We start from the raw sequence: 12,004 nt of genomic DNA, 5'->3' as shown, positions 1-12,004 counted from the left end.
TATAATCACAACATAAAAATAATAGGCTGCACTTATCTTGAGGGCATATGATAGGAAATCACGTGTTCAATCTAACACTAGTGTTTATATATGCTCCCAAAGGAACAGGTTTGGTTTAGGGTTTGGTTTTTTTTTAAGAAAACACACTGAACAGTTGTAGTATACATCACACACCTCTAGGCCACACATAGTAAGAGATTACCTTTCCCAGCATGACAGCTATGAATTAAGAAGCGATGTGGATAGATAATATTTCTGGATAGAGCAGATGCAAAGGAGAGAGTGCATATGCTCATCCTGATACCAAACAGATGCTATGCTCCTTTGGTACTGCCCAGAATTTTTGAAAAATCAAGGCTGGTTCTGTTCGCAGACTAAAATGTTTTCTGAGGCTCAACTGTGAAAACGTGCAGCCTGATTGCTGAGCATTTTCTAGCATTGGTGTCACGGAGCAGAGGGTACCCGCTTTTTCTATGAGGCCCGGCGTAGTGTAGTAACAGACTCGTGTCACAAGAGGGAGCTTCAAACCAGCTGTAACGGTACCGCCACAAACGCGTGGGTTGGGTTTTTGGTTGTGGTTTGGTTTGTTTAGTTTAGGGGGTTTTTGTTTTTTTTTTTTTTTAAATAGGAGCAGCAATTTCAGATCATATTTAAAATTTATTCCAAAAAATACACAGTACCCAACTAATTAGAGTAATTACGATGAAGGATTTATGGAATGAAATTATAAGAATGTATTTTCCTGAATACATTCACAGTAATACACTAAGGACACATACAAAGATAAAGCAATTTAAAAGCATTTGCGGTGAACAATGGATGGGCCAGCTTCATCATATTCCTGTTTGCTGATCCACATCTGCTGGAAAGTAGACAGGGAAGCAAGAATAGAGCCTCCAATCCAGACAGAGTACTTACGTTCAGGAGGAGCAATGATCTGTTGAAGGAAGAGCAGCATTAAGTACAATTGTCTGCTGTGAATAAAATACATTTATTATACAAAAATATTGAAGCAGTGTATGCTGGTTTTGGCTGGGATAGAGGTACTTTTTTTCATAGTAGCTAAGATGGGGCTGTGTTCTGAATTTGTGCTGAAAACATCATTGGTAACACAGGGATGTTTTCGTTACTGGCCCTTTCTGCTCCTCAACCACCCCACCAGCGAGGGGCTGGGGGTGCACGAGAAGTCGGGAGGGGACGCAGCTGGGACAGCTGCCCCCAGCTGACCAAAGGGATATTCTGTGCCATATGGCGCCGTGCTCAGCATATAAACTAGGGGGAAGAAGGGGGGAACATTCAGAGTGATGGCATTTGTCTTCCCAAGTAACCCGTTACATGTGATGGAGCCCGGCTCTCCTGGGGATGGCTGAACACCCACCTGCCAATGGGACGTGGTGAATGAATTCCTTGTTTTGCTTTGCTTGGGTGCACGGCTTTTGATTTACCTATTAAATTGTCTCTTATCTCAACACACAGGTTTTCTCACTTTTACTCTTCTGATTCTCATCCCCATCCCACTGGGGAGAGCGAGCAAGTGGCTGTGTGAGCAGCTTAGTTGCTGGTTGGGGTTAAACCACAACACGGTGATATTTGGTATTAATGAAAACACTGTATCTACACATGCTAGTGTCATCCCTGGCATTATAGTAAGCCAATCTGGTGCAATCAGTAAAGTTAAAGTGTAATTAATTTAAGCCTGAGTATAAGTCCTCAATTTTTCTGCCTGAGTCAGGCTGCCCAGTAAGAGTAGTGCATCTGTGTATTCATCATGGCTGCATATGACAAAAGGTGATACAATTGCTCTGGAAACATACAATGACAGCTGAGGAGGGCTTGGAGCACTCTTATTGGTATAACTGATAAAAATTTTGTAAAGCAAGGAACAGAAGATTTGAAGCCGCAGAAGGAAGATGGGTTTGCCAGAGGCTCGCTTTTTCCTGTACTTACAGGCCAAGGACAAAACCAGCATTTCTACTCTCCCATCTTCATCAACTAAAAAGGGCTGAAAAAGCTCACATATAGCCCCAGAATAAAGTCTGTGCTGCTGGGTCCACGCTATTCTTCTTTGGGCATGTTAGGGCAGTTTGCAGAATTCACCATGCACAAGGAAATGAGAGGACAGAAGGCTTGCTTCTTCCAGCAAAAAAGGTACCCGGTGGTGATTATTTGCTAGAAGGCACAAACATGACTCAAAATATGTACAAAGCACGCACTTTGTAAAGTGTTGCCATGTCTCACTAGATTTCTGAGGACTTTGTACATACCAGCTCAAACAGTCTACAAATGATTGCACCATACCTTGATCTTCATAGTGCTGGGAGCCAGAGCAGTTATTTCCTTCTGCATCCTGTCTGCAATCCCCGGGTACATTGTAGTGCCTCCAGACAACACGTTGTTAGCGTAAAGATCCTTTCTGATGTCTATGTCGCACTTCATGATGCTGTTGTAAGTGGTTTCATGAATGCCAGCGGACTCCATGCCTGGAGAAGGTACAGAAGAACACTGAGGCAACTCCGCACAGCAACTTAAAACTGTTAACAAAACTGACAATGGGAACTTCAGTGTCTCTTTGGGAGACATCAGTCTTCAGAGCCATGGAAATCTGGAAAGCCATTCTGCAACTGCCTAAATTATTTGCTTAGGAGCTCGTTAGTGTACAGCCCTCCTCTCTCCCCTTACACACACAACTCCTTAAAAAGAAAGCTGGGCGTGTGGCATAGTAAAGTTTCCACTGGGGTTTTGCAGGCAAATCTCAAATGTCTTAAGAATTCCTTATATGGTCTTAGAATCATTTGTTTTCCTTTTTTTTTTTTCTTCTTTTTTTTTTTAAATTAAGCCAGCTCAGAGACAGAACGGTCAAAATATGCCCTGATACGTCTAAGTATGCAACTACTTTATATCTGAGCTGAAATTCTGCTGATTGGCAGAACACTGGATTTCTGTGTGACCTCATTGCAAATCTGCCTTCATGGCTGTTGATTAGCAAGTCCTTGTCTTGGCTCTGCTCTGCAAACGTGATGAACCACGGATTTGGATCAATCTTTTTGAAAAATAATAGTAGTGCTTCCTGCCCTCCCACCCCATTACCTCCCAGCAAGCATATTCAAACTACAGTCATAGAATCATTTAGGTTGGAAAAGACCTTTGAGATCATCAAGTCCAACTGTTCACCCAGGACTGCCAAGTCCATCACTAAACCATGTCCCTAAGCACCACATCTACCCGTTTTTTAAATGCCTCCAGGGATGGTGATTCCAGCACCTCCCTAAGCAGCATGTTCCAATGCTTCACCACCCTTGCAGTGAAAAAGTTTTTCCTAATATCCAATCTAAACCTCCTCTAGCACAACTTGAGGCCATTTCTTCTTGTCCTGTCACTTGTTATCTGGGAGAAAAAAACAACCCCCACCTGCCTACAGCCCCTGTCAGGTAGTTGTAGAGAGCAACAAGGTCCCCCCTGAGCTTCCTCCTCTCCAGACTAAACAGTCCCCGTTCCCTCAGCTGCTCCTCATCAGACTTATGCTCCAGACCCTTCCCCAGCTTCCTTGCCCTTCCCTGGACACAATCCAGATGCTCTTGGCCTTCTTGGCCACCAGGGCATGGTGCTGGCCCATGTTCAGCTGGCCTTCAACCAGCACCCCCAGGTCCTTTTCCACCAGGCAGCTTCCCAGCCGCTCTGCCCCAGCCTGTAGCGCTGTGTGGGGTTGTGACCCCAGTGCAGGACCCGGCACGGAGGATGTAACTCCATGTACTACCACTCTCTGGGCTCGGCTGTCCAGCCAGCTTTTTACTCAGCACAGAGCACACCCGTTCACACCATGAGCAGCCAGTTTCTCCAGGAGAATGCTGTGGGAGATGGTGTCAAAGGCTTTACTAAGGTCCAGGTAGACAGCATCCACAGCCTTCCCCTCATCCCCCAGGCAGGTCATCTTGTCATAAGAGATCAATCCTCGCGCTATTTAGAAAAGTGACTTTGTGGCCACACTTCTCATAGTAGCCAACCATATAACATACAAAATAGCACAGGCCCAATGCCAGAAGCCAGGAATAAACATGCAGGGTTTATTTTTCCTTATTGTTTGATGTGAAGTTCCCCCCACCATATTAATAGTGCTGTTCTAAAAGATTATGTGGGTGCTAGGAGGTACTTGGGTATAGGTCTGGGTGAATTAGCAGTAGGACACAACCAAAAGAAAATAAGGACTTGATGTTTATGTGCAGTTTACCAGGGCAGAACAATCATTCAACCTACCAATGAAAGATGGCTGGAAGAGGGTCTCCGGGCAGCGGAAGCGTTCATTTCCAATAGTGATCACCTGACCATCAGGAAGCTCATAGCTTTTTTCTAGAGACGAGGAAGAGGCAGCAGTGGCCATCTCATTTTCAAAGTCCAGGGCCACATAGCACAGCTTCTCCTTGATGTCACGGACAATTTCACGCTCCGCTGTCAAGAGAATTCAATCTTTAGAACAGCATTCAAGAAAGACCTAGACATGCTGACAAGTTGGAACATCCTCTGACACCCTTCCATTTTTTAAACAAATCCTCTGCTAGTCTTGCAGGGGACCTTCCTGTTGGATTCCTTCCTTCAACTGCAAAACCACTGTTAGTCCTCCTAAGGCCACTAGAAACACTGCACATTAAACAATTTTCCTCCTCAGTCAGCCATGTGTCCTTACCAGTGGTCACAAAGGAGTAGCCACGTTCTGTCAGGATTTTCATGAGGTAGTCTGTCAGGTCACGGCCAGCCAGGTCCAGGCGCATGATGGCATGTGGCAGGGCATAGCCTTCATAAATTGGCACGTTGTGGGTGACACCATCCCCAGAGTCAAGCACAATCCCTTTGAGAAGATAACACACGATGCATTCCCAGGTGCACATCAACACACTTAACTATTTCAAACGCCTGTGTCATGTTCCCCAGAGGCCTACCTGTGGTACGTCCAGAAGCATAGAGGGACAGGACGGCTTGAATAGCTACATACATAGCTGGCACATTGAAAGTCTCAAACATGATCTGAAACGCAATTAAAAGAATTGCCTTAACACTAGGGCTTTTAGCCTAGTTGAAGCTATTTACTGAAGGAAAGGGAGAAGATAAGATTTTCATATTTCTTGATGGTTGGTAATAACAAGGAAGGAAAATACAAAATCTAAATAAAAAAATTTTGGTCCTCTAAGACATCTCCCTGTATCTGGCCTGTACCTTTAATGTATGAATACAGACACATGCATAGATTAAAGATAATTTTGTAATAGGCCTGGGCATAAAAACAGATTAAGATGACACAAAGCTTGGACAGACTGCAGTACTCACAGCCATTACACTGATTTCTCTAAAGTAAATGTAGTAATATGCAACTATGACAGGCGGCCACTATGCACTTTCCATCTTCCATAACTAAGAGGAAGAGACTACCAGCAGCATGACTAACTGAAATGATGGAAGTTCACATCCTGTTGAATTCACAGAGTTGTAATGTAAGCTTACCTGGGTCATCTTCTCTCGGTTGGCTTTGGGATTCAGTGGTGCTTCAGTCAGCAGAGTTGGGTGTTCTTCAGGTGCAACACGGAGCTCATTATAGAAAGAATGATGCCAGATCTGAAGGCAAAGGGGCAAGCCAAAGGAAAGAAACACCATCAGCCAGCAACTCAATCACTTCCAGACAGGTATTGTGCGCCAGCACTCTGCTTACAGCCCTAGTGATAGGCTAGTAATGTTCCTCATGCAGTTCTTACTGCCTTCCTAGAGATTACCAAAGTAACCATAGAAAGAAAAGCACTCTTCTCAGGTTTTACTGCTGGTAATATATCACTTATCTGAAGGACACATAAGTTAATGAAAATAAATAGGTTATTCTTATGGCAGAACAGACAGAGCAGGACAGACATGGTTCCAGCAACACTATTTCAACAGTCATTGAAAGTGAAACAGTTCCAGAACAACTCTAGAATATATGCAGATCTGCATAGTAGAGTTCAATAGATAACGGGTCTCTTGAAGCATTTCGTCTTTTGGTTTGTAAAGGCCAGCCCAAGAATTCATAAAAAGAAATAAAGGCAAATGGTTTGTGAGGCTGAAAGTCAACTTGTCTTTATCACCTCCACTCAACTCGCTCCTACCAGCTATAAAAATCGGAGGCCAAGTGGACTGCCATGAAGAGGTTAATACACCAATAAGAAGTAAAACCACCAGAGACTTTCTAAAGGCCAAGAAGTTTTTTCTAAGCTTGCTTTCAAGTGGTGGTGATTAGGGACTGGTTGATATGTTAGGCATCTAAAAGGTTTTGCCTCCAAGTAAGACTACAATGCTATGAGAGTCAGTAAGTCCTGTGTGATTGCACACACTTGCAGCGTGTTGTGATGTGCTGACTGTTCCAAATAGCCCTATTTCCACAGCACAACATTAAACAGAGATACCATCTTAGAGATTGTATCAAACATACCAACTATAACTACAAGCATGGTTCTGTTCATGGCCTTTCATCCAGATATTGGCTCTGAAATGGATGCATTGCACTACAATATTGCTAATCTTTCAAGCATTAAAAAGTACGTATGTAAACAGTGCCCTTCACATCAGAATTACATACAAGCTTTGCAATTTTGCAGAAACAGATACCTTCACAAATTCCATTTCCTTACTAGCAAATTGAGGATATTCCTTTTCTTTCCTTTATTCCCTTCCCCACCCCCCAGTAATTAGCAAAGATTGATAGATCAGACTGGGCTCCCAATAACTATTTTGATATACTCCTAGTGATACTTCAGCCTCAAATGCACAGTAGCCTGTGCTGTTAACAAGCTTCTCATTAAAACATACTTGATAGCATGATGATTTAATCTATAAATTTAGTGTGCATTCTGTAAACATTTGGTTCAAGTAGTTCCATTTACCAGTGACACACAAACTTTTCAAAGCTGAAATACCTTCTCCATGTCATCCCAATTTGTAATGATGCCGTGCTCTATGGGGTATTTCAGGGTCAGGATTCCCCTCTTGCTTTGAGCCTCATCACCTACATAGCTGTCTTTTTGACCCATACCAACCATCACACCCTATAAAATAACACAAATGGAGTTAGCATCTCACAGAGAAGTGTCACAAAGTAGACAGAACATCAGCTGTGAAATAAATCCAGTCACCAGTTACACTAGTTGCAAAATACTTTACAAATACAAATGAATGGAGAATTCCTTATTGCTCTTTAATTGCCAAAATTAAACGTTTAATTCACGTTTCCACTACGGTTTATGGAAACTGTAATTTTCATACATGTATTACACGTATGTAATTGTAAAAATGAGTCGGGGTGGTGGTGGGTGCCGTGCCGGGTGGGGGGTGGGTGGGCCTTCCTAGGCTGGCAGGCCGGGGGCGAGTCTGGGGGGCGGTGGGTGCCGTTGTGGGTGACATACATTAACCCCCCGACATACATTACATACATGAATGTAATAACAATCCATACAGTTACAATGCTAAGTACATCAAGTGGAAAAAATAGGGTTGTTTTAATGTTTGTTATTATTGAGGGATGAACTGTCTGCTAAGCTATAATGAAGCAGAGTAAAAGCAGAAAGTGATGCTGTGCCATCTAAGGGTCAAGATGGAGCAATACACACCTTATATTTCCCAAGGCTTAAATTCCAGCAATTTTAGTCTTTTTGAACACTATAATATTGTCATTAGAGACAGACAATTTAAACCTACTGGTACATGCTTCTTTTTTAAGGTATTTTCATGGATCCTGTAGAAATGGTCCATGTTCCAGAAGCTGGAAACTACTCTGGATACACACTAGTCTCTGTGTTGAAGTCAGAAACACTGAGGAAAAAACAGTATAAAGTCGGATGCTTTGAGCGCATAATACACTTACCAGAACTTAGTCATTACAGACTCCAAACCTTGGCATCTATAACTCTCCATCTTAAAAACAGGCAACCTGGATTTGCAATTTTTTAGGGGATGCCCCTTCCTTCAAGTGACTAATACTATCTGTGATACATGATCAGGAAAGAAAGGTTCTAGAAATCTGTACTTGTTTCCACTGTTACTGTATGGCTTGGTTTTGAACAATTAATATCATTCACACTATCTACAGAAGCTGGCATTTGAATATGTTTTTTTTAATTATGGTAATGCCCAGAGGCCCCAGTTAGACCTTCAGCCCCAGCTGCTATACTGGCAGGCAGACATTTCTCCAGCTCTGAAGAACTTAAAAAGCATTTGCTGGGTATATAAAGTTCTGGATCTTACAACCAGTTTACCTCTTCCCACTTCACCAGGGCCTCAGATGGGCACAGAGGCAATTAGGTGGATTAGTTTGTTGTAGCCTGGCCAAGCTGCTCTAGTTCATGGTAATGATGATCTAGTTCAGGAACTCTCCATATTTAACACAGCTTGGATAATAAATGTATTTTGCAAATTATTAAAATTGAGCGGAATGCATCGTATACTCAACTGTAAACCTTGAAGCTAAAGAAACTCAACCCTAGACAGGTGCCTATTTGTGATACAGCTAAATTAATAAAGCCAGGAAGGTTATTAGGAAACTGACTGAAAACTTCCTCCTCCTCCAGTTTTTCACTCATCACCTATCATCAGGTTTCAGAGCAGTCAAAATTTTCACAAGGCAAGACACCTGCTTTGACTCAGGTGAGTGCAACGTTGAACTCATTCTGCCTGTAAATACCATGTTACACAGATCACCCGGGGCTGGGCTAGCCCCAGCGACAGGAAAAGGCAGTCCTGGGGCGGATTGCTGGGGATGGGGCAGCAAAGCCTTCTACAAGCCCGGTATGGAATAAGCAAAGCAGTTCATCACCTGGTGCCTGGGACGACCCACGATGGAAGGGAACACTGCTCTTGGAGCATCGTCCCCAGCAAAGCCGGCTTTACAGAGTCCCGACCCATTGTCACAAACAAGGGCAGTGCTGTCCTCTTCCTCACACATCTTCTACGTCAACGTCCTCAGGCCCTCCAGACAGAAAACAGCCCTATGAAAACAGCAGAAAAGGGTTTAAAAAATATATATAATACAACCAACCAAAACCAAACCCCATACTCTGGTAGCAGACCCACCTTTGAAGACAGAGATGGCTACATGAAAGCAACCGGCCCCAGCAAAGGGAGGTACGGCAGTGGATGGGCAATCACAAGGCCTGCGGGGCCGCAGGAGGGAACGTGCCTCCTTTTGAAATCACAAGAGGTTTCAACCACGTCTGCTGGAGGGCTGTACGCACTAGAGATTATCTAGGGGATTACACAGGAAACTTCCAGTCCTGTGGCATGGGCAGACAGACCAGGGAGCAGCAAATGTTCATCTAAATTTGGTCACAGAAATCCACGGCTGCGGGTGGGTGTAAGATAAAAGCGAATGCTAGACTGACAGCTGCAAACACAAAGATCCCTTTGCACTGGATTCAGCACAACTTGCCCCACTTTTCTATCACCCTGGCAAAATCCTGACATATGTGGAAAGCTGTCAAAGGTAGGAGCACTTCAGACTTCCCCGTTCAGTCTTGGGCTTCCCAATAACTCGTCACATTAAATGCTATGAACATACCAGGGTGCTTTCCAGATGCAGATATTAACCCACTGGATGAAGATGGCCAATTAAGTTTACATTTAACCTCTTAAAAGAGAAGAAATGCTCCCAATTAAGGGGGAGGATAAGAATAAAGAAAAAAAGCCTATTCCAGCCCTCCCTTAGTTACTCAGAAAAAATAACTTTACAACGAAGTCAGGGACAGTATGTAATTTAAAAACAGGCCATAGAGTATGCTCTAACATCATTTCAAAGCACCTAATAAACTGTATTTGTAAAGTAGCAGACTAATTCATGTTGGCTCCTTGTCTCAGTAAAAAGAAACTGTTTTCCTCCCCTGGCAACAGGAAGATAATACGGATAATAAAAATGCTTTGAAGGCTTTGTATTAAAGTCAAATAGAGAAACAAGCACTGAATACCAGGGCTCAAGAAGAACTATTTGCTCACAATTTATAGCGTGGTAGGGAATCACTTGGCTAGCTGTGAGCCTGGGCTTCCATGCAGAGTTCAACAAATTGTAATGTGTTAACAGCTAAAGGAGATGGCTGTCATCCACAGACCAGCTGGCTCCACATGCAGCCTCCAAAAACTTCTGCCACAGGAGTGCAGAACAAAGCGGCAACGGGCTCAGCAAAAGCCATGGCCAACGAGCAAGGAAGCCCCCAACCTGTTTAGGCTCTACAATGGACAGAACAGGCATGGACCGTTCTCCAGAATCCTTCATTTGAATTCCTGTGTCTCTCCCCAGCCAGGCAGCCACAAGAGACAGCTGCAGCCCCACTCCTGCAGGCTGTGTGGGCATAGCTTCCAGGAGAAGACAAGGACGGGGAAATCCTAACTTGATGTAGTCCAGATATTTTTTCTTTATTATTGGGAAAGGAAAGTAGGTTGCAATTGTTATTAAGCTCCTGGGAAAACAGGCTCTTTATATTCAAACATTTACTGAATGGGGTACAATTGTTATCTAACATGAATGAACGGGCTGGTTTGGACAAACCATTTCCTAATTAGGAAATAGGCTTTTCAGGCGTCTGTTTTTGGAACAGAGTTCGAGGTCAGGGGGGTTGCTCAAACCAATGCAGCTAAATGCCAAAAATCACTTGGGGGAGGGGAAAGAAGGGGGCAGGAAAGGCTACATTTCTGAGCTTAGTGGACTCTAAATGAAAACCATATTTAGTAATAAAGCACAAAAAGTTGAAAAATCAAAGTTAAATGATTTCAGACAAGGGTGCTCTGCTGCCAGCCAGTGAGTTACAGCTCAGGACTGCCATGGCATACAGTAGCAACATCTTACAACAGCAAATGCCACTCAGTACTGTGGAAGAACGGAAAATTTTCTCCCAAGTAATTAATATGGTACTTAGCCTCTTTCTTCTACCTGCTTTACATCTAAAGATAACCAAACACCTTACCAATCTTCAAAATAAACTACTAAGAGAACTCCAGCCCCACAAGAAATACTGCGTGCAGCCTGTTCCTTAATGAAATGTTTGGCATTTTACAGAACAGTAGTTTCAAATAAATGGAGGCAAGGATGAATACACACACACATCGTCATTGTACCCCATTAGACACCGCTAATTCACACACTTCCAGCTCTTCTTACAGACACATTCCCCAAAACGCTCACGTCACCTTACAGAGTTAACAGCACTGAACCAAGCCTGTTGAGAAACACCACTACATACCCCTTCAGGAACTCAGTTCTGTCTCAGACTAACACCCCGAGGTCACACGGGTTCATTTAAACACGAATACAGCTATAATTCCATCTGTGGCATTACACAGACTGTGTCTGTATACAATTGCTGAAGTGCTGGTGGAATCAGCAAAATCATCAGGCAGAACTTTTCTTTCCCTTTCAGAAACGTTATAAAATCAAGACAACTCAGTACAGATATCACAAGCATTTTATCAATTACATTCTAATAAGTAAGTTTGCTTAAGCAAGCTACAGCACAGCAGTACATCCTCCTGAATAGCTTGCATTTGACATTATTTAACTGAAGTCCCCCAGCAACCTGTAAATCACGCTACTGGTTCAGTGCCACTTACCCTGACAGTGCTTGGCTGGGGATAGCTGCTCTGGGATGGTGCACTCCGTATCTGAAAGCTCTGGGGTTATATAGCCCCTTCAGCTCTTCTCCTCCCACTAGCCTCCCAAACAAGGAGCAGAGACAGACAGAGACAGGGCTGAAGTCTCTAACCAAACCATATAGGGACCTTATTACAAAAAAACTCTAATCTGTGTGGCCACAGGCCCTGGGTCTCTTCCACAGCATTCCAGCATAGAGCTCATGAAACAGGAGGAGGCTTTCAGCTGTGCAAGATAAACACTCTAAAACTTCAGGGGAGTTGCTAAAATACAGAGATGAAGTGTGCCCACAATAGACACCCTCTGGCAGAAGCAGCATAAGTTCAAACAAGAGAGGTCCAGGCCTCCAAGAGGCAGAATGAG

General features: G+C 43.5%; 1 protein-coding gene across 1 annotated transcript; it reads right to left on the bottom strand.

Annotated features, from left to right (window-relative positions):
- Positions 1-644: 644 nt before the first annotated feature.
- On the bottom strand, positions 645-11,701 carry ACTA2 (actin alpha 2, smooth muscle). The gene is made up of 9 exons (XM_040605583.1): positions 11,602-11,701; positions 8,822-8,993; positions 6,930-7,058; positions 5,491-5,601; positions 4,932-5,016; positions 4,679-4,840; positions 4,252-4,443; positions 2,299-2,480; positions 645-937 (listed from the first exon to the last, which is right to left on the bottom strand). The coding sequence occupies exons 2-9, from the start codon at positions 8,948-8,950 to the stop codon at positions 794-796; spliced, it is 1,134 nt and encodes a 377-aa protein (XP_040461517.1). The 5' UTR covers positions 8,951-8,993; positions 11,602-11,701; the 3' UTR covers positions 645-793.
- Between the last annotated feature and the right edge of the window lie 303 nt (positions 11,702-12,004).

The sequence above is a fragment of the Falco naumanni genome, chromosome 9 (genome assembly GCF_017639655.2).
Source record: "Falco naumanni isolate bFalNau1 chromosome 9, bFalNau1.pat, whole genome shotgun sequence".
Classification (NCBI taxonomy): Eukaryota; Metazoa; Chordata; class Aves; order Falconiformes; family Falconidae; genus Falco; species Falco naumanni.
This window is presented reverse-complemented; position numbering and strand designations above follow the sequence as displayed.

What these genes read in the sequence shown, in the direction of transcription:
- ACTA2 (XM_040605583.1), bottom strand. Translation starts at nt 8,950, where the DNA reads ATGTGTGAGGAAGAGGACAGCACTGCCCTTGTTTGTGACAATGGGTCG. An exon ending in ATTGGGATGACATGGAGAAG is followed by an intron (nt 5,602 to 6,929) that starts GTATTTCAGCTT and finishes CTTTGCCTTCAG; the next exon opens with ATCTGGCATCATTCTTTCTA. An exon ending in CCAGCACTATGAAGATCAAG is followed by an intron (nt 938 to 2,298) that starts GTATGGTGCAAT and finishes TTCCTTCAACAG; the next exon opens with ATCATTGCTCCTCCTGAACG.